This window comes from Protopterus annectens, chromosome 11.part0 (assembly GCF_019279795.1).
Source record: "Protopterus annectens isolate FY-2018-M chromosome 11.part0, PAN1.0, whole genome shotgun sequence".
Lineage (NCBI taxonomy): Eukaryota > Metazoa > Chordata > Ceratodontiformes > Protopteridae > Protopterus > Protopterus annectens.
The window spans coordinates 83,115,971-83,139,696 of record NC_056745.1 but is presented as its reverse complement, the minus strand read 5'-3'; the positions used below and the strand labels follow the sequence as shown (position 1 = coordinate 83,139,696).

The window sequence follows — 23,726 nt, the reverse complement described above, 5'->3', positions numbered from 1 at the left end:
ATCAGTACCTTAGCCCAAGAGTGACAGATGGTCAGTACCATACCTCAAGAATAACACATGACTTATATGACACCTGAGTGACAGAGGACCAGTACTATACACAGAGTGACAGGTATCAGTACCTTACCCCAAGAGTGACAGATAGTCAGTACCATACCCCACGAGTGACAGATGGTCAGTACCATACCCCACGAGTGACAGGTGGTCAGTACCATACCCCACGATTGACAGATGGTCAGTACCATACCCTAGGAGGGACTGGTCAGTACCATACCTCAAGAATAACATGTGACTTGTACGATACCACAGTGACAGATGACCAGTACTACACACAGAGTGACAGGTATCAGTACCTTACCGCAAGAGTGACAGATGGTTAGTACCATACCCCAGGAGTGACAGATAGTCAGTACCATACCCCACGTGTGACAGATGGTTAGTACCATATCCCAACAGTAACAGATGGTCAGTACCATACTTCAAGAATAACACATGACTTATACGATACCCGAGTGACAGATGACCAGTACTATACACAGAGTGACAGGTATCAGTACCTTACACCAAAAGTGACTGATAGCCAGTACCTTACCTCAAGAGTGACAGATGGTCAGTACCATACCCGAGTGATGGGTGGTCAGTACCATACCCCACGAGTGACAGATAGTCAGTACCATACCCCACGAGTGACTGATGGTCAGTACCATACCTCAAGAATAACACATGACTTGTACGATACCTGACTGACAGAGGACCAGTATTATACACAGAGTGACAGGTATCAGTACCTTACCCCAACAGGGACTGATAGTACCATACCTCACGAGTGACAGATAGTCAGTACCATACTCACGAGCGACAGATAGTCAGTACCATACTCCACAAATGACAGATGGTCAGTACCATACCCCAGGACATATGGTCAGTACCATACCCCACGAGTGTCAGTACCATACCTCAAGAATAACACATGACTTATACGATACCCGAGTGACAGAGGACCAGTACTATACACAGAGTTGACAGGTATCAGTACCTGGGTCTATACTATAAAATCGAAGTCTAAAAACTTAGAATGTTATAATATTTAACCCAGTAGAGAGAACGCTTGAAACAGCGAAGCTGCAGAACACCGAATACTTTCCTAGGGAAAGTATTCAGTGGGCTGTTTCTGCAGCTTCGCTATTTCCTCAACTGTGGAGTGAAGGTTATGGACCGGGTTAAGGTAAGTGTGCGAATGAAGGTGAGTGTGCGATTGGACATGGGTTAGGTGAGTTAGGGTTAGGGAGTGGGTCAGGTAAATATGCGATTGTGTGGACGTGAGGGTTAGGGTGGGGTAGGTGAGTGTGTGATAGTTAGGGACCTTAGGATTAGGGTTGGGTTAAGGTAAGTGGATAGCTAGTGGTGTATGTCTGGTTTAGTGTAGGGTTTTGTGAAGTGTATGTGTGTGGATTATTCATTTTGGTGTGCTTGAGTTGTGTGCATGTTTGTCGGAACAGCAAATTTTTTCCCTGGGAAAAAATTCGCTATTCTGACTGTTTGGTTTTCTGGTGTTTCGATTGAATGGGTTCGATATTAAAACATTCAAAGTTTTTACACTTCGATGTTATAATATAGACCCCAGTACATTACCCTAAGAGTGACTGATAGTCAGTACCTTACCCTCAAGAGTGACAGATGGAAAGTACCATATCACTTGAATAACAGATGGTTAGTGCCATACCTCAGGAATGACCGACAGTCAACACCATACCTCAAGAAGCATGGATGGACAATTTCATAAATATAAAACAAGGACAAAAAACTACAACTGTCTGCAAGCTCCATTGCCCACCCCATCAGCATTCTCCTTAATAGATCTATCCAAGACTCCCAAGTACCACTTGTCTGGAAAAAAAGCTTATGCTCTTCTGCTTCATAAAGGCGGCAATAACTCTGATGCCTCCAGTTTCTGACCCATCGCTATTCTCGCTCTCATCTCTAAAATATTAGAAAAATGTGTTCATATTCAGCTTCTTAATCATCTGGTTCAAAATCAGTTCCTTTCTTCTACTTAGCACGGTTTCAAGCCAGGTCACAGTACTAGCACAGCTCTCATTTCCTTTATGGACACAGTAAATAGGGCCCATGATGCTGGTCACATTGTCTCCTCACTATTCCTTGAACTCTCAAAGTCCTTCAATATGGTATCCCATCCCCTTCTTCTCACCAACTTAGGCATCTCACCCCCAATTCTAAACTGGTTCTCAAACTATCTCATCAATAGGAAACAATCCATCAAATGGCAACATTCCTTCTCACCTTGCCTTAACACAACAGGTGTACCCCAAGGATACATATTAGGCCCCCTCCTATTTACCATATTCATTAATAACTTCCATTCTACTCTTACTGAAAGCACAGTCATCCAATATGGAGATGATTCCACAATCATCTGCACTACCAAATCCATATCCAAGTTACTTCTTACCCAAAATGCCTTTACATCAACTGAAATCTGGATGTCCAATAATCATCTCGCTCTAAATCCCAATAAAACTAAACTCTTAATATTCACCACCCCAAAAAATACACCCATTAACAAAAATTAATTCTCTGTCCAGTCCCAAAACAACACTATAATTGAAGTTGTTCCAAATACTATCCGTGTTATCACAGATGAAAACCTAACATTTGACCTCCATATCCACATCAAAAACACATCAAAAATTGGGTATCCTCTATAAACACAATTATTTCCTTAACCTCGCTGCTAAAAAGGCTCTAGCCTCTTCCTTTCGGGTACCATCTCTATTATATGGGGCCCCTAATTCTTACCAACATCCAGTCCTCCCTGAAAACCAAACTTGGCACATTTGTTTTATTTATTATTTGCAGTTTGTTTACCGGGAAAGTCAATTGGGCCAAAAATGAGCCCATTTTCAATGGAGGCCCAGGGAGAAAAGTTCCTAGTACAGTTTTACAGTAAAAAAATCATCAATCATACATTCCCAGTGGGAAGAGAGGTGTAAATGGAGCAGTTCTTTGAAAGTGGAATCAATACATAGTCCACAAATAAAATCAGAAACAGTTTGTCACTTATACATATTTCACACACAAAAATCAAAACAGTTTAAGTATGAAAACAACAAGAGAAACAAAAATGGTAAGAAAACATTCATGGGATGTAACAATACAGAGTATGGTGAGGACATAAAAATAACAACAGTACATTAAATAGTACAGTAAACAGGAGTATGCTTTAATAAGCATACTTAGGTAATAATTAAGAGGTAGGCATTGAGGAGGGGAGACCCTGCAAGTATGTGAGGCGAGAAAGAGTAGAATATATACAGTAGAGCTTAGTGTTAGGATGGATAGTAGGATGAAGGAGAGTAGGGGTGTAGTGGATGAAGTCTGGTGGGATGATGACAGGAGCACTCCCAGTGGGAAGAGAGGTGTAAATGGAGCAGTTCTAAGTGGAATGGTTGGAGGTGGTTCGAATTTGAGGAGGAAGGGAGCTCCATAGTCGTGCAAGGGAGAAAGATAATAGAAGTGTCCCAGAAGTACATATAGGCTTGTATACTTCTAGGAGGTTTTGGTTGTTGGACCTAAGAAGTCTGTTGGACTGGTGTATTTTGAGGGTGGAGGAGAGTGTAGGGCAATTTAAGGGTTTGAAGATGAGCTTATGGGCAATAGAGAGTTGAATGTAGGAAAAATAGTTAGGAAGTTCCAACCAATTCAAGGAGTGGAGTGCCTTGCAGTGGTGGTAGGAGGATTTGGCTCTGATAGCAAACTTGGAGATCATATTGTAGCAGGAAGCAAGATTAGACTTTGGAGAGTAGTGAAGACTGGTAAGGAGAGGGGACCCGTACATAATGGAGGGGATAACATAGGTAGTAGAGAGGATGTGTTTGGTTGAGGGAGTGAGACAGTGACTATGACGATATAACATACCCAGTTTTTGATGTGTTTCCTAATATTAGTTTGTAGCTGGATGTCAAACTTTAGTTGATCATCAATAAGGACTCCTGGAAGCTTTGAGGGGGGAACTATTTTAACTGGGGTCAAGTTTTGACTAGTTACAGAAAAAAAGTTCTTATCTATTTTGGTTGATTTGGAAGGGGTAAATATGATCTTGGACTTTGAAGGGTCGAGGGCAAGATGATTGTTCAGCATCCACGACTCGGTGCAAGAGAAGGCCTCGAGTTAGTTTCATGAGTTTGGGGAGGGATTTGGCAGAACAGATAATGGTAGAATCACTGGTGTACTGGATCAGCTTAGCATTTGGAATACAATGGTGAAAGTCAATGATGAAAATGTTGAACAATAAAGAGCCTAATATGGAGCCTTGTGGGATGCCTGCGAGAGTATGAAGGAAGGAAGAGATGATACAATTTTTCCATTTGACAGCTGTCTATTAGAAAGGTAACTGGAAAACCAGCTGATGGAGGAGGAGGAAAGATCAAGCTGAGAGAGCTTGGAGAGGAGAAGGTTATGTGAAACAGTATGAAGGTTTTGGATAAACCAAGAAGAAGGGTAGATACAATGTTGCACAAGCATGGTTGATGATTTCAAGAAAGGAGAGGAGGGCAGTGGTGGTACTGAGCCCAGGTCTGAAGCCATGCTGTGTAGGGGTCAGTAGTTGGTTGTCTAAGATATGGGGTAGGAGCTGTAGGTGGACACCCCACCTTTTTCAAGAATTTTAGAAATGAGAGATAGGAAGACTATAGGACGGAAATTAGAGATTTCAGCATTGTTGCCTCCTTTGTGGAGGGGAAGAATGAAGGCTTTTTTCCAGAGGAGGGGTACATACGATCGGTTTATAAGGATGGAGATGAGAAAAGCTATGCCATTGGCTGCTAGCTTGAGAAAGTTAGATGGACGTTTATCCTGGGCAACTGAGCGTGGTTTCAATTTTTTATAGAAGCTTTTTTATGGTAGTAATAGGAATAGGTTTGAAAGTGAATGGGAGGTGATGAGTATAGGAAGACTTGGAGAGGGATGAGTTTGTGGAGGGAGAAAGGGTCTGGCCTGATGTATTATTAGTGAAAGGATGTGGACATTTTGGATAGAAATATTCGTGAAGATGGAGGATATGATTCTATGAGATTTGAACATTTAAGGATATATAACAACACAGACCAGCATATCTACAAGCTTAAGGTGGGGAAATTAAACAAAACTGACAGGGACATCAATGACTATGCCAATGGCACAGCATACTCTAAACCCCTGAACATTAACAGGTCTACTAGAAACACATTTAGCAATATTAATCATATACCAGTTAGCGAGACTATCCAAGAAGAAGACGTCAATCAAGATTTTGATGGCAATTATGACAGAGAATATCCTGAACTAAGGAGAAGTGAAAGGATAAGGAACAGAGGCAACAACAATAATAGAAAACCACAACCCCAGGCGGGTTTTCATGCCCAGGGGTTTCAGGGGGCCAGGCCCAAAACGAGGAACCGGACAACTTAATCGCACAATCGGATATATTATTTAGTGATCATATTGTTGATTATTCTGTAAGTCAAGAAGAGTTTTTGAACTGTTCTAGGTACAATATTAATGATTTTCCATGTGACGTAGTTTTCAACAGAGAAAAAGATTTTGCCGTGTATAACTATACTGCATTAGGTATTGATGAAACAACAGTAGATTTCCTTTCAAAAGGAATGACATTCATACCTACTAAAAAATTCAATCTAGTTGACACAATTATTGACTTAAAAATCTATTTAAGAAAGTTGAACCTACAGTTACTACATGGGAGTTCAGATATGAATATGAATAGGAAAATTTTTAAGATCAGTTCCACTTACAATCCCCTGTTATATCCTAGGTTAGCGGTCTATGAGAAGCTTTGCGAACTATATTTATATAATCTGCAGAAATACAAAAAATTAGCTACACATGATGACTCTAATATCAGTGAATTAGAACATAATTGTTTGAAATCATTACAAAGGCAGGATATAAGGATTATGAAGCCAGTCAAAGGTGGGGAGGGTTGTGATTATGGACGTGGCAACTTACACTCAAAAAACTGCATAGCATGCTCAATAGTGACAACTACAAAGAAGTCTCTCTCAGTGAATTGAATGGGGCCTATAGGAGAATTTTAGGACAATTAAATGATATGTTTATAGAAAGGAGAATAGACATTTCATTGTACAATTACTTACACATCATTACGCCAAGGATCCCAGTGTTTTTCGGTATACCTAAGATCCACAAGGGCCTCATTGACCCCCCATGAGGTCGTTAGTGGATGGAAGAGACTATTACATCAGCATGTGCCCAGTACAAAGATTACGAACTGAAAAAACTGTTAGTAAAAAAAAACCCAGATCTGCAAGGATTCTTGGACTTTCTTACAACATGTTAACAATCTGGTTTTCGACAAAAATTACTAATTGGTCACAATTGATGTAAAGGATTTGTACACTGTCATCCCACAGACAGTTGGTTTAGATAGGGTCAATGAAATTTTGCTAGAATACAGAATTCACCAAGAGAAAATTAATCTCATCTTAGAGTTGCTGGAAATAGTATTGCTCAATAACTTTTTCTCATTTGATGGTAAATTTTACCTTCAATTAACTGGTGTTGCCATGGGTTCAGCATGCGAGGGGGGGGGGAGGTGTTTGCTAATGCAGTTATGGCACACTGGGAGAAAAAGTTTGCATTTCAGTCATTATACCATCCTCACATCAAAATGTACCACAGATACCAAGATGATATCAGTTTGATATGGGGTGGCCCCCAGGAACAGTTAAGATTCATTTTTACATTATATTAACATCACTACTTCTTTCGTACACTTCACTCAGGTAGTTTATAGTCAATAAATGGATTATTTGGATGTCCACCTTTTCAAAGACGTAAGCAATAGTATGTATGCTACTACCATTCATAGGAAAAAGACGTAGTCCAACTAATTTCTTCATTACAGCAGTTCCCATCCTGAGCACCAGAAAAGGTCAGTCGTTAAAGGCCAGATAGTAAGAGCTGCTCGGATGGTATCAAGAGATGAGGACTTTGAGTTGGAATGCAATAATTTGAAAAAGATGTTTTTGAAAAGAGCTTATCCTGTAGATTTAATTATTAGAATACACGAAGAAGTTATTAGGAAAAAACAGTCTGGACATTTTAAACCTATAGTGGGCTTTACTTTGGTTGATGAACATCAGTCTGCTAGCCAACGTAACCCATCTAACACTACATCACCTGACCTGATAATCAACCTTCCGTTAAAAGAAGACATCAATCATCAAGGAAAAGAAGTACCAGTTCTTACTTCTACACAGAATATTTCTTTGGATCATCATACGCACAATAGTAATAGAGAACCTTTTTTAGGATCCCTTACAACTACTTATAATTCAGATTCAGATATTTTGAAGATGATCTTACGAAAAAACTGGGACATTCTTATGGGGGATATAGATATCAGGGTTTGTGTAGGAGATGGACCTTGTTTAACATACAGAAAAGGCAGGAACTTAAAAGACCTTTTAAAGAGTAGATAACAGCTGGTCAATCATCTACATTTAGGCACTTTTAAATGCGGTTCCTGCCACTGGTGTCACAAAGTTAAGATGGGTAATTCTTTTGAAATTAATGCTGTAAAATACAAAATCAAAGGCAAGTATAATTGTTCTTCCAAAGCACTCATATATGTGGCTACATGTGATCTATGTCCTGTGTTTTACATAGGCAAAAATGAGAGGAAATTTAGCCAAAGAAATTACGAGTAAATGTATGCTATTAGGAAGAACAATTTAAACAACGCCTTGGCATCAGCATTAACAATGACCATAATTTTTCTTTTATGGCTATTGACCACATAGTCATGGACGATAAGAGACCATGGGGTCTCTATTTAGAACTAAAAGAATTGAGAAGGCAGATTTTATTGAGAGCGCATAAGTGGCCAGGCATTAATGAAATTACCTCTATTACACCTGTGTTAAAGCTCAAAGCTTTGGAAAGTAATAAAATTGTGGAAAAGTGAATAAATGTTAGCTAATAATGAAAGTCCAAATTTCTATTAATCACATGTATATGTACATACACATTTTTTAATTCATTGTTATTAACTTTTCTTGGGACAGAAGGGTTAAACCTTTTGTAATGATGTCAGGATTTTTTTATCCAATTATGCAAGGGCATGCACTATTTAAACCTTGTATGGTTTTTACTTAGTTGCCTGATGAAGTTTATATTTTATTAAACGAAAGCACTCATGTTGACTTCTTATTAATAAAGCCTTAGTTTTATTTCAATACTTTGTTGCGTTTGGTGTTTGGTATGGGAGGCACCAATCTCTACCTACCCACTTTTCTGCAGTTGGTTTTAATTGTTCATGGTTTCCATAAGATTCTTGGATGGAACGGTTTATAAAGATGGAAATGGGAAAAGCTATGCTATTGGCTGCTAGCTTGAGAAAGTTAAATGGAAGTTTATCCTGGGCAATTGAGCGTGGTTTCAATTTTTGCAGAAGTTTTTTTTTTTATGGTAGTAATAGGAATAGGTTTGAAAGTGAATGGGAGGTGATGAGTATAGGAAGGGCTGGAGAGGGATGAGTTTGTGGAGGGAGAAGGGGTCTGGCCTGATGTATTACTAGTGAAAGGATGTGGTGAGCTTAGCTATTGAGTCTATAAAGAAGGAGTTAAATTGTGTAGCTAAGGAGAGATCAGAAAAGTTGGGATCTGGGCAGGTGTTCTCCTTTTTACCAGGTTGGAGTAGGGAAGAGATGCTATTCCAGAAAGTTTTGGGGTTTGATTTATGATCATTTTGTAAAACTGAGTAATAGGATTTTCTGTCTCTGATAATGTTTTTTACTCTGTTACGGAGAGGTTTGTATTCGGCCAAGGAATTGGGTGTTTTATGTTTTTGGTACTGTTTCCATGATTTATCTCACAGGTGCATGAGGGAGATAGTTTATTTGGTAAGCCATAGGGTAGTTTTGGATTTGACCCTTTTAGATCTAAGGGGGGTGAAGCTGTTAAGTAGGTTAAGAAAAGAAGTATTGAAGTAAGTAACAGCATTATTCAGAGGAAGAGCTTTTAAATGGTCCCAGTTCATAAGAAGTTGGAGAAGATTTGAGCATCAAAGTTTTTCAGGGAACGGACCGAGATATAATTATGGTGTAAATGGATGGATGAAGGACTACGATGTGCAAAAGCAGGGAGATAGTCACTAAGAAAGTCAGGAAGGGTACCACTGTCAGAGATAATATGAGGGTGGGAAACTAATATCCAGTCTAGAATACTACCTGAAGTATTATTCTTTATAGGTCCAGTGGGAGAATTGATAAGTTGAGTGAAGTTATATAAGTTTATAATCTGAGAGTTTGTGGAGGAGTATATAGAAAACCAATTAATATCAATGTCACCAAGGATTAAAGTCTCATTTTGTATGTTTTATGAGATCCTAGAGAGGATATCCTCAAGAATAGGGACATTGTTACATCGGGATATATAGGACAACTATGCAAATGCTTTTTTGTTGTTAATCTTTAGGAGGGCTAGGGTTACTTCAGCTGTAGAAAATTGGGGTATAGCCTTAGTATAGGGGGCAACTGTTAGAGAAGATGAGTAAAGTAAGGCTACTCCACCACCTTTCTTTTGGGGATCTGTCCTTTCTTAAAATACTATAGTTTGGAGGAATAATTTCAGGTTCTTTTATATGAGGCTTTAACCATGTTTCCGAATCAGAAAAAATGCCTGGTAGGTTATGGGACAGCCAGGCATGGAAGTAAGCTATTTCATTGCATAAACTATGGGCATTTATTGTAGCAAATAGGAGGGATTTCTGGGGAGGGAGGGAAGATGTTTGGGTAAGATATTACCCTGGCAGGTTGAGGGACCTGGGTTGGGATGAATGTCACCAGAGAGGAGTATTGAGATCAACCGAAGTAGGAGGGTGGGATGGTGTTTAGAGTAGTTAAGAGTTAAGGTTAGGGACAGAGAAGCAATTATAGTCTGGGATGCGGATTAAGTTAGAGATGTTAAGAACACTTTTTCTGATAAACAAGTGAGAGTCATTATAGTTATAAAGGTATGGAGAAATGTAAGGTGCAAGGTCTGACTCAAATTTGTGGACAGTGGAGGTTATATTATAGGAAGAAGAATGAGAGATATGGGAGAGACAGGTAAGATGGAGGAGGCAGGACAGGAAGAGAAGGAGACACATCAAGGTTAAAGTTAGTGTAAATTTGATTTCCATAATGAGTATGGATATTATATGAAGATTGTGGAGATAGGTTGGATAATAAGAGGTAGTTGTACTAGTAAAATGATTTGTAGTGTGATGTGGGCTGTAGAGGGGAGGTTACTAAAGTAGGGGAAGTAGGGTGTGGTAGGGCATGTGACAGAGGGAGAGGTTGCTTGTGATAAGCTGATTGTAGAGTGGGAGTGGCTATGTGGCTATAAGTAAAGAGGTGCTGGGGATGAGAAATGGGGGCAGGGTAGGGGAGCAGAGTGAACCCGAAGGGCAAATGGAGTGGATAGAACAGAGGAGGACACATCTGCTTTCATTCATCCAGAGCTACTGGTAAAGCCAAGGGTATGTATATTTTTAAAGTTTACAATTTGATTCAGGAACTCTACTAGAGACTAACACATGTATGAAAATCCAACTAGGAAAGATACCGAATCTTTGGAGCTGTTAAACTACAGTAGGGCAATGAAATAAGTGTGTGTATATGTGCCAACTAGTGGTGTTTCAATATGATTTACTACACATACACACTCACTAAGGGGAGATGAGGTTAAGAGGTTCAGTTGTTGGAGACCACTGGTGTGCTCGCCGTGAGTAATTCAGGAACAAGCAACTTAACATACAAGAGACTATGGACAAACCTTTAGAAGTATTAAAACTGTAGGGAACAATAAAACAGCAACACGCTAATTATTTCTAACACCACGCTGGTGGAGCAAATGATTTTGTCTGTCCCAGGATTCTTCCCTTAGGGGAGTTGGGTTTCCCTGGTGGTGGCACCGAAGTAAGATAGAGCTGAGCAAGACGCTAATCATTTCTAACAACATGCTGGTGGAGAAAATCATTTTGTCTGTCCCAGGATTCTTTCCTTAGGGTAATTGGGTTTCCCTGGTGGTTCTAACAAGGTTGGGGGAGGCACTGAAATAGGATAGAGCTGAGCAAGGTGAGAGCACACAAGCAGCCTTGCTGCAGACCGACCACAGTCTATTAAAAATCTGCAATATCATGCTACAATAAGATTGCTAAATTTGCAACAAATGCTAAAGTTTCAGCCCACCACTGTTTATCTTTTCGTCAATTAAACTGGCTTGAATTAACACATTATCCAACTTATCTACAATTTACTACTGTGCATACCTTTATACATAAACCATCAAGTTGTTCTTTTTCTTCTTTGTTCACTCCATATCACCCAAACAGACCTCTTAGATCTTCACCCAAACAGACCTCTTAGATCTGAAAATAAACTGCTGCACAAAGTTGAGAAACCACATCTCTTAGCTGGTCATATGGTTTACTATTTGACTGTCTCAAACCAATGGAATACCCTCTTTAAAAATTCCCTCAGACAACACCTCACCTCTCTCTGGCTATGCACATGTGCCAATAGAACGCACTCTAAACCCTGACTCCTTCCTCTATACCTCAGACCTTATTCTATCTCTACACTTACATAACTTCTCCATCTCTCTCTTACAATAACTGATCACATGTGCAAGTCTCCCACCTTTCTAACTTATCTACTGCTCATCCTATTCTTCAGGAGGTTATAATCAAACAATTGATATTCTATTTGTAGAAACCTCATTAATACAGCTAATAGTAGCATTCGGTGTAAATGTGCATTCTACGTATAATACTCTGTACTATTGTGCTCACAGTATTTATGTATTTTGACTGTAAATTCTCTGTATTTGTTATCTTGTATGCATTGTTTAATCCAAGTAGAGCTTTTCTCCCTGGTCCTCCACTGAAAATGGGCTCAACTGGGCCCAGTGGACCTTCCCGGTAAACAAATGCAAATGAATAAACAAAATAAAACCACTGCCACATTGATTCAAACAAAGAAATCTAGTTTTGCCTGAATTACTTGAAGAAAGTAAAGCGCAGTTACACAAATACTATCTGTAGAATCATAGCATGAGTGAATCTGAAAGAATAGAAAATGTAGAAGGAGCTGAAAGGAAATAAAAAAAACTATTCGAACTACGACAACTCTAAGTGGTTATACACCACACCAAGCAAGAAGTGTTACTTCTTCAGCGAAGCAAAGAAAATGTATCCTTTACCAGAAGACACTGCACGAAAATCTTTAAATAAAGCTATAATTAACGATTACTGCTCGTTTGCAGGTACACATTAATTTATTCATTATTTAATGGAGAAAAGCTCCCAGTGAAACAGTGGCTAGCACAGTGGCAGCTGGTGACTTCAAATTAAAGGGGGGCTGCAAGAGACAGCTGAATGGGTGGGGCCAATGGGAAGGGGTGTGACCAACTAGAAAGGGGGTGGAGCTATGCTCAAAACCACAACAATTGGAACTTTAATTAAATAAATACGCTGCTCTGGGTGCCAAACCGTCATTACAAGAGTCCAATCAAGACAAAATGAAGTGTAGAAGAACAAAATATTTCCATGCATTGGCTACATGACAACTTACTTAATATGTAGATGGAAACACAAAGGTTGTGAGGCATGAAAAAATAAATTGCTTTTTAAATACATTACTGGAATGCCAGTCAAAATCAAGTATTAAAAAAAAAACAAGCAGCATTCAGCTCAAACCACTTCTCCTTGTACTGCAGTTCTAATTATAATTTATATTCAGCTTTATAAAATTACCAAGTAATATGCTGAACGTAGCAATATCTGTGATACCCCCACTTGTAAAAATGTTTCTTATCCAAAAAAGACCTGCTGCCCGACAACAACTACCTACTTGTTTCATGGAGAACACATGATCAAAGTAAAAAATGAACAGTGAACAAGAAACAAGCTCAAGATAAATTGCTTAAAGGATTACTGCACATGTTATGGACCACACATGATAGATTGACATTCTGTTTAGTTTATGGGTAAAGCCTGCGAAGGTAACTGCAAGTCTCCAACAAATGTATTGAGCTTCTGAAAATACTGTAATCCTGTCCTTTATTACAAATACTGTCATATGCATTTCAATACCAAAGGCTTATACGTTATCTAGTTATGTAAATATTCTCTGCATGGCAACAATGAAAAGGCTTTCAATGTTGGTAATTCTTTAACAGTATGCTTATTAAAGCTTACTTGCATCTTACAATCTCCGACAAGCTTACCTGATGGTCATTAAAGCATTGCTACTTTAATACAGAGCAACAGGGCACTGCAACAGCATGCATTTTCTGAATAATAATAAGTAGAAATCAACAGTATAAAAATATGACAGAAAATCAGAACATTCTGCAAAATCAAGGACAGATGAAAAGCCACAGTCATACTTGTGGGTCTACCTTGGATGGGGGAATACTCTGCACACTTACACTGCATAACTGCTCCTTGCCTTGCTTGGACACATCCAGAGCCACTACAATGGGGAGTGGAGTGCAACAAGTAGGTCACAGTTAAATGGCTCTGGCTGACGGTGATGGCTCTGACACTCATACCTCTCAACCTCAGAGCAAGAAATTGGGACAAAGCCATACACAGAAGTGGGACACAGGTCCAATAATAAAGACAATTTTTAAATATTGCTCTTATAAACTTAGAAAGATAATAGAAGTAGGTCATGCATTAGTATGAATTTTCTGAAGGCTATGAAATCTGAAACTCAAATGTCTGCCATTATTTTCTAACTTCAATCTTTAATGATTTGCTACTAATTTGCCAGAAAACCACAATTTTATGAAAAACAGACCAAATATGTTATGCAAAAATATAAAATTGCCACACAATACAGCTGGGAACCTATCAAAAAAGGGACACCTTTTTAAAATTAGTACTGTTAACTTGAGCAGCTGACAAAATAAGAGCACCTACATGCATTTCTGAAATAAAAGTAATCTAGAACTCTGATCATTACAGTTATTTATAATTGTAAACCCTCCACGTTTTCTTCCAAAATTGCCATTTTGCAGAGGGATTATTAGGGGGAGAGCAACATGTTGAGCCAAAATTGGAGACAGTTGAAAGGTTTGGATATTCCTAATTCTATAAAGCGATTTATTTGCATGCACCTCTCAACCTCTTAATGCAGGAAATCTGGATAAGGCCAAATATATTGGGGGAACATACAAACAGTACTAAAAAGACAGTTGATAGAATAATAGATCTTGCTTTAGCATGCATTTTTCTGAAGGTTATGATGTCTGAAACTCAATGTCTGTCATTATTTAGTGACTTCATCCCTAAATGATTTGGCAGAAAAACACAAATTTTATGAGGAACAAACCAAAAATAAGAAGCAAAAATCTATTCATTCTGCAAAATTCTGGACAGTTGAGAGGTATAGTTCAGCCGGGGCTGTCTGAGTTTGCTGCTCTTCACCCCTCACAAAATCATGGTCGAATGGAGCGTCCCCCCTTGCAGCTATTCCAATGTCCCATTCCTTGGTTATTTCACCCCATTTTCCATAAACAACGATGATATGGATTTCATTTGAAAGTTTTATTTTATATTTTACAGCATAAACCCTAATAGATATCTGCTAAACAAAGCAATGCAGTCTCACTATGAAAACTTCTCTGCCCTTGAAACTCACATTCATTGAAACGGCATTGAAACCCACATTCAAAGAAAATACATTTTGCCAGTGGCAGATAAAGATTAATTTTGGGCTGTTTTCAAATCATAGGCCCCTTGAACACGAAACATACACATGCTCTTTGATACACCTTCCTGACTGTATTAAATTATATTCCTTGTACAATACAGTACAGTTGTTAGAGGACATTTTAAATTTATCGTTTTGAACATTTTTCCAGTAAACAATGAAACAAAATGCATGCACCAATAATGACAAAACTGCCCAATTCAGAAAATTTCCACCATAAAAGTCTACTCAAACTTCTACAGTCCACCAGTATCAGTAAATATGCATGATCTCTGAAGAAGTAAAATTCATCTAAATAATTCCACATTAAAGAAATCTGTTAACTAATGAAGAGGTTACTGCTAGCAAACAACTTTATATGTCATTGCTTCATCTACAAATAAAGTACCTGTTGTCCTTGAGGAATAAATTGCCTATGTTGCATTAAAAAATGATAATGCTAGTAATATCACACTAGGGAATGGATGGCAAACTGATAACAGTTTCATAGTTACTAGGTATCTTCGCCAAAGAGGATTGCAGCATCCATCCCCTTTACAACAGAGTACAGTATCAGCAATGGATCTACCTACTGTGGGAGTAGACCCACAGCCTTCTGCATCAAAAGCAAGTACACTACCTGTTGTGCTATTTACAATGTAAGCAGACTTGGCATAAGCAGCACTAAACTTTTGTTCCACTGCAGCTCTCAGCTCCTTGTAAAATCTACTCAACACTCAGCTGTATCTCTGAACTTTGCAGCACAAGAAATCTGGAAAAAGACAAATTTATTTGGGGGGGACAAAAGCCCAAAAACCAGGGAGACATTTTAAACATTGCTTGTATAATGTTGGAAAGTTGCTAGAATAAAATGCTGTGTTACCACGATACATTTCACTGCCAAGTATTGAACCCAGGACCCTGTGCAAAACAGACAGAGCAACATACCACTATGCCAAATCATCTATTTTTATGAAAGAAAGGAAGACTGAAACTGAAATGGCTACCATTTAGTGAATTCAGTTCTCACCACAGCTGTCAACATCTTAGCACAAAACACCTGAACAAAGCCAATAATGGGGGAATACAGCCCCCAAACATATTAAGTGAGTTCAGTTATCACCATAGCTCTCAACCTTGGCACAAAAAACCTGGACGAAGCCAATAATGGGGGAATACAGTCCATAAAATAGGGACAAATATCCACTGAGGACACCAGAGCAAACCCACACAAACACAGGGAGGACATGCAGACACCACACAGAAGGCACCCCAGCCAGGAATCAAACCAGACAACCCATAGCTGTAGGGCAACACTGCTACCACTGCACTACCGGCTGTGTTAAGTAACAAAAATACAGAAAGTACACAATTTATGAGGAACAGAACAAATATGAGGCAAAAATCTGCAAATGTTTTACAAATGGTGGTGGGTAGGGTATTCAGGCTCTTGTCACTTGGGCCCAAGGTACAGGGTTCAAGTTTTATTCTCTACTCACCACCATGAAGCAACTGGGGCATTTCACACACACACACACACACACACACACACACACACACACACACACCTCCTCCGTAGTGATCCTGCAGTCCGATCGGTCCTCCATAATGGCTCGCGCATGCTGTTGGGTCTCCCATGAGATGTGAGGAGGCTGCAGCCTCCTGCGGGCAATGCAGTCCAGTGACCTTCCGGTTTAGGTTGGAAGGGTGGAGTTTCCTGCCTTCCCTATCCGGACTGCCTAACAGAGCAATCTGGAGCTCAGGAATGCCTCAGCATGCGTGCTTGGAGTTCTGGTCTGCCTAACACAGCAGTCAGGAACTAAGCACGCATGTGTGGAGTCCGAGAATTTTTTTATTTTAATATGTTCTACGGTGGGAGGAATGGGGAATTTATTTTATCCATTTTACAGGTGGGGGGGCTGCAGTCCCGCAGTCCTATAGCATGAGCCATCCCTGGGCTAGCACTGAGTCACCCACACAACTTCCCAGATTTTAACTATCACATCCTGTTTGCATAACAGTTTAGGTTCATCCGATCTCATCTGTATAGTGCTTCAGAGTGGTGTTTCACTGGTAGCAATCCATCTCAAAATACTGCAATTCTATTTTAACACAGTGCCTTTCTCACAATGTTTTTAGAGAAGTTACCTATAATCAGTGTTCCATACAGAAGTTTAGGTAACAGGACTGCGTCTACAAGCAAGCCCCTAGTCAGTAATGCAAAACTTTATTCTAAACAAGGTTCCAATCCTTTTACTGATATCCCTGGCAGTTTAGCACCAAGGATGGAGGCTACAAGCTGCTAACAAGCTTCATTCTGCAGCCTTGGGGTTGATGATTCCCCCAGTCTCAATTTTCCTACTATGCGACTCTGAATAACTCACTTATCAGGCAATGCTCCATATGGGGTCACCCCTGAACAGAAGCCTTTGTACCTAGTTGGTTTACCCAGTAAGTAAGTAAACAACCAACCAATCAAATAAATAAAACAAGTGTATGTCACTTCTGGATATTTCCGGCTTTCTGTTAGTTCATTTTGTCTGGGGAATGCTCTTAAGATTACTTTTGGAATAATTTTTTTGCCAATGTATCCCTTGATTTTAGCAATGGATAAGTACATAGGCTAGGTGAATACTAGACTAACTGCCCTGAAGGGTTATCTTAAGTCTGGCTAATAACCAGAGGTAAAACCCCTGCACTTTCTGTCTATAAGGTGAAGACCTTAACCATCATGGCAAGACCACGCCCATTATTTTCTTATTACCAGCCTACTACAACAAAACCATTCCAGAGGTGTGGATCAGCCTGCAGTTTTTGGGAGTGAAATGTATGATGTGTGCACAGAACAATGTGTATGAGGTGTGCACACAACGACAGTCATCATCATACTGTAGCAGCTGATGACTCTTTCAGTATACAGGACAGTTTGTTTATAAATATTGCAAACAGCAAGGGTCTGTGAAGGAGAACTCAACGAGTTAATTTGTGTCCCTGGCATCTCCTTAGGACCCCGACCCCTCCTCAGGTCATCTCACCCTAGTCCCACTCTTCAGCCCAAACCAGCCCTGTATTCTGGGTGAATGCATATTTTGACATGTATAGCATAACACACGTTTACTAACAATACATTTCAGTACAACAATGTTTTTCAGTTTGAAAGAAACTCATACTATAAATATAAATATATATTTATCCATCCTTCATTGACTGGAGGTAGTACAACTATGGTGGTGGCCTCTCTTCAGGGGAGAGCTGAGGTGGTATTTATACTACAAGTGGTAATTTGGCAAGGGTATCGGGAAGCTACCCCTACTCTTTTTGATAGGTGGTTGAGTGAACTTTAAAGACATACAGGTAGGTGCATGCGAGTGTCATCTTTGAAGGTTGGGCGCCAGGCTGGCAACTCGACACCATAAAAATCTACTGCCAATCATTAGCGGATGGGTGATCTGCTGTGGCGACCCCTAACCGGGAAAAGCTGAAAGACTTTTAAGACCATAGGATCTTTTACATCCACCTGAGCTACTGCTAACTCAAGCAGATGGGACCTCAGTTTAATGTTTCAACAGAAGGATAGCACACTCAGGAGTGCAGCATTCTCCTAGTGTTGCACTGCATTGCCAGGAATCGGTACCTGGTGCGGGAATAGAACACACAGCCATCTGCTTCACAGAGGATTGTGCTACCTGTTGTGCCACTAAGTGTGTGTGTAGATAATATATATTAGAAACAAGTCTGTTCGGCTGCCAAAGATAATATATATTATTTATATCTATATATCTATATATATATCTATATATATATCTATATATATATCTATATATATATATATATATATATATATATATATATATATATATATACATATATACACACACACACACACATATATGTACATGTGTCCATGTCTCTAAATGTATACAAAGATTGATGGGATAAAGGAAAACATGTAAATAAAAACACTTTTTTGCTGTGAATTTCAGTTACCATGACAGAAATCACACACACACACACACACACACACACACACACACACACACACACACACACACACATGTGTGTGTGCACTTAAAAAAAACAATCTAGGTATGCAGCTGGTAGAGGAGAAGGAATACCTTGAAGGTGTGGGTAGCAGGTAAACGTTCAGCCTTTTTGACTGCTTACTTAAGTCTTGCAACTGCAAAGCAGCAACAATGGAGGTCAAGTGCATAGGTCAGTCTGAATAACAGCACTACCCAGTCATAATATTTTATGCAAATAGGCTGTATTGGTGGATATTTGCCCATCACACTGTTCTACAGCAAAGGAATAAATAACATCTCTTTTCTGGATTCTGCATCTGAAAATGATAGACCAGTTGAAAACAAGTCAGTTCTTACGAAGTGTTGCAAAAAATGTAGTTACAAAAGCCTTTTGTCTCAATCAGAGCCACTTAGCTTTCTAACTTCTGAATCATCTGTCAGCGCTAACATTCCAACCCTATAAAAGCTAAATGCCTGACTCAAACGTGAACAGCAAGAAATAGGACTGGGATACATGTCATTCTAACCTGCCTCAAAGCAATTGCTAGAACTATCATTAAACAGTAAATAAATCACACCGGATCAAAAGGCATGTCAAGACTATGCCTACCAGCCTTACCACACAGTTAAATTTTCACTGCCTGAGTCTGGGGGGAACTCACTGGGTGGCAAATGTGCGTGCACGTGGCTGGAATGCAGAAACAAAAATGCAAATTCACGACCAAGGTAACAGTGATGTATTGTAACTTACTGTAGTTGATGCATCTGTGTAATTATAATGGTTTGCCGCTGCGGTACCACTGCTGTTGAAACTACCATCACCATAATCCACATAATCTGGAACACTGTATGTCCGACTTGACTTTCCTGTAGAAAGGAATACATGACTTTAGTGAGTTTTTTTTTTTAACTGCAATTCTACTGCTTAGTTAGTTTAGACATCTGCCTGAGAATGGATGAACACCAAGGATCCACAAAAACACATGTAAAACTGCACATACAAGGACATTTTCAAGCCACCTCAGAGCATGTGATCAGAAAATCTTAAACAGCTCCATCTCTAAATAATTTACCTTCTTGAAAATTCCAGCGTCTCTGTGAGTTCAAAAAATATAAGTGACCAAATGAACTTCGGTTACATATAAAAACACCATTCCAGTACTGCCCAAAGTCAATTGTGTTGTATGCCACAACTATAAATTTAGTTTCTGTACAATAAATTATAAAATGCAGAAGAATTTTTTTTTTTTTTTTTTTTTTTAACTATCTGCAGTTTTGTCAGCTACTCAATATTTAAGCAAAATATTTACATTGCAAGAGGTACTGGATGCTAAAGGTACAGATTCCTTGATTTTTCCATATTACTCTTTGTTGTATTTACCTCAGTGACATATATTTACTGCAATTAAACATGAGCACTGGGGGATTACTGAAGTTTTCTATCAGCAGCTGCTATGTTTCTCTGTAAGGTACTATAAATACTAACGGTTTCTAAATGCCTTCATTATGGTATGATTGTGATGGTTAACGCTATACAGGTGTAAAATTCCAGGGCTTCACTCTCACCCTTACACGTGTAGCTTGTAAAAGTGCAAATTTCATGGAACTAGTGCAAATACTGGTGAACCACAAAACCTAGCTTAAAAAGTGCGAAACTAAAATAAATTTGATTCTGCAGAAGTTAATTCAACCTTATGGAGTCACGTCCAAGAACTGAATAAACAACCATACAAAAGTAACAAAGTATCAGTTAATGAAATGCTGTCTGAAACAGCCATATTGTGCCAAGCTGCAGAAGGTTTTCTGATATACTTCCAATCAATCACAGTTTATCCATCAATGACTAACTGCATGCCTCACTTATCAATGATGAGCCTTTCTGATCAATCACAGAATGGCTTCTGAATCATTTGAAAGACATTACTTTCATTTCATACACTGTTGCTTCAGCAGAGAATCTGTCTTTGAGGTACCCTAGCAGTCAGGGAACTGGCTCTACAGGTTACTAGTCCCTGGACTGTCACAGTGTTCAATGGCATATTGTTATTATGCATTCTGCCACTGCAACAGCTCTTACATCTTCTGTCAAAACTCTTCCCTTGTGTGTGTCACACACCATCAATTCCAGCCCTACAAACATGTAAATTTGTTGTTTGTAGTTCAGGTTTTGTACCCAGAGTGTTTTTTTTTTCTTGCCGTTTTATTTGCTTGTTTGTAACACAGAAGCTTCAGGGTATAATACATGAGCTACATAGTTATAAATTCTGTAACAACACTCCTAACAATATACCTGTCAACCTCTTAAAATAATAGGTTCATAGGTTGGTACTAGGCTATTGGCCCTAGGGCCTATATAATAATTTGGAACAAAGGCCCAAAAATAGGGACACTTTTTAAATATTGCTCTTACAAACTTAGAAAGTTGATAAGAGTAACCGGTTTTACATCAGCATTAATTTTCTGAAGGGTATGAAATCTGAAACTCAAATGTCAATGTTCTGACTTCAGCCCTCAATAATTTACCAATGAGTTGCCAGAAAACCACAACTTTATGAGAACCAGACCAAAAACATAACGCAAAAATCTAGACATTCTGCAAAAATCTGTACACGAGAGGTATGCCTGACAATGAAAGGGAATATTTTCATTGCAACAATACAATTTCATGGATGACCCACAATACATCTTGCTAAAGATTACATGAAATTACATTATACTTATCTCCTAACTGCACACACAGCTTCCAGCTATACAAATCCGAGTTGAAATTATTATTTTTGGAACTTTTCTAGAAGCAGATTATCATCACCGAAAAATATTTTTAATCTAAAAGATACCGAAAACTTAAGATATGACTACATAAAACAAAAACTATGACTAGTACAGTAACAACAGAGGTGGAGGCAGACATATACTTCCTAAGTGCAAAGCAAGTGTTCCTATGAATTACATCACCAGTGTACACAATCATTTCAATTCAGTACCAAGGCCAAATTATTTATCCCCAACCCCCCACCCCTTTTAGACAACAAGAATCTCTTTGGCAGTGTTGCTGTTTAAGGCCTTTCAGGACAAGGGTAAAGCTATGTAAGATCTGAAACAAATCTTTGCCACTACTGTTCCTAAGTTTCAGAGAAATTACCCATCTAACCCTTCCTTTGTCAGCAGGCAACGTAAACCGTCTTACAGGGGCAATTGGGCTTCAAGAAGAGTTTTTCCAGAAAAGCCTTCTCAAGATTCTAAGGGTCAAAAGTGTCCTTTCCCTGATGAATCTGCTTCTGTTTTGGCAGTCAGTCAGTCTTACTCCTCAGTCAGTTTCCTCTGTCCTTCAGGCAGATTCTTTCTTTTCTGGTATGGCAACAGATAACCACGGACACTTGGGTACTTTCCATTACTCAAAATGGTTACTTTATGGTCTGGAAATCCACTCTTCCATTCTCAGGCCTTCCCTCAGCCTACTCCTTGTCAGCTTCCACATTTTCATTTGGTTCTTCAGGGTCTGGTGGTACACAGAACCATCCAGCCTATCCCCTTGTCTCAGCAGAGAACAGATTTTTATTCCCAGATGTTTCTGGTTCCCAGGAAGGAGGGGTTGTGGAGGTCCATTCCAGACATATTGTTTTTAACACCTTTCTCAAGGTTCTCTCTTTTAGGATGTTCTCTGCAGACACTTTCCTCTGTTGTTTCCTCAAGCTTTTCTGATGTCCCTGTATTTGAAGGACATTTACCTCCACATTCTTATTCACCCCCTTTTCAGGAAGTTTTTATGTTTCTCTGTTTCTTCCTCTCATTATTAATTCTATACATTTCCTTTCGGTCTTCCTACAACTCCAAGAGTCTTTAATGTCTGCCCCCTATGGTAGCCTTCTGCAGACTTCAGGGAATTCAGATATTCCCCTACCTGGGTGATCTTCTGCTTCAAGCCCCCCCCAGCAGCTCCTACTTCAGAATGCACACTTCACTATGCTTCATCTGGTCAGTGTAGGGTTCACCCTCAATCCCGAAAACTCTGTGTTGACTCCTTCTCAGGATTTAGTGTTCCTGGGTTGCAGAATTCAGATCATTCACATTATTGCTTGCCAACCAAGGTCCACTCCGACTGCTTACTTTCATTCCCTTCTTACTCTTTCAGGCCTTCCTGCAAGGGGATTTTTCAGATTTCTGGGGCACATAGCATACACCACTTCCCTGGGGCACACAGCATACACCACTAACCTGGGGCACATAACATACACCACTAACCTGGGGCACACAGCATACACCACTAACCTGGGGCACACAGCATACACCACTAACCTGGGGCACACAGCATACGCCACTAACCTGGGGCACACAGCATACACCACTTCCCTGGGGCACACAGCATACACCACTTCCCTGGGGCACATAGCATACACCACTTCCCTGGGGGCACATAGCATACACCACTTCCCTGGGGGCACATAGCATACACCACTTCCCTGGGGCACATAGCATACACCACTTCCCTGGGGCACATAGCATACACCACTTCCCTGGGGCACATAGCATACACCACTTCCCTGGGGCACATAGCATACACCACTTCCCTGGGGCACATAGCATACACCACTTCCCTGGGGCACATGGCATACACTACTTCCCTGGGGCACATGGCATACACTACTTCCCTGGGGCACATAGCATACACCACTTCCACAGCTCCCTTTGCCAAACTCCACATGAGGAAATTTCAATGGTTTTACAAGACTGTTTGGTTCCAACATTGCCATCCTCTGTAGTAAATGAACTTGACTGGTCCTGCGGTTTCCTCTTCCCTACAACATTGTATTCGGAAAACTGTCTTGTTGATGGATCTTAATTCTGCCAAGAGGGTCTATGAACTTCAAGCACTCATGGCAGTTCCACCTTTTTGATTTTTCACAAGGAGGGGTTGTCTCTTC

General features: G+C 39.7%; 1 protein-coding gene across 1 annotated transcript in view; it reads right to left on the bottom strand.

The window, feature by feature from the left end:
• PKP2 (plakophilin 2) overlaps positions 1-23,726 on the bottom strand; it is a 1,518,559-nt gene that overhangs the window by 1,403,599 nt on the left and 91,234 nt on the right. Inside the window, exon 2 of the mRNA XM_044087464.1 lies at positions 19,556-19,671. Coding sequence (XP_043943399.1) covers positions 19,556-19,671 — 116 coding nt within the window. The remainder of the gene's footprint in view (positions 1-19,555; positions 19,672-23,726) is intronic.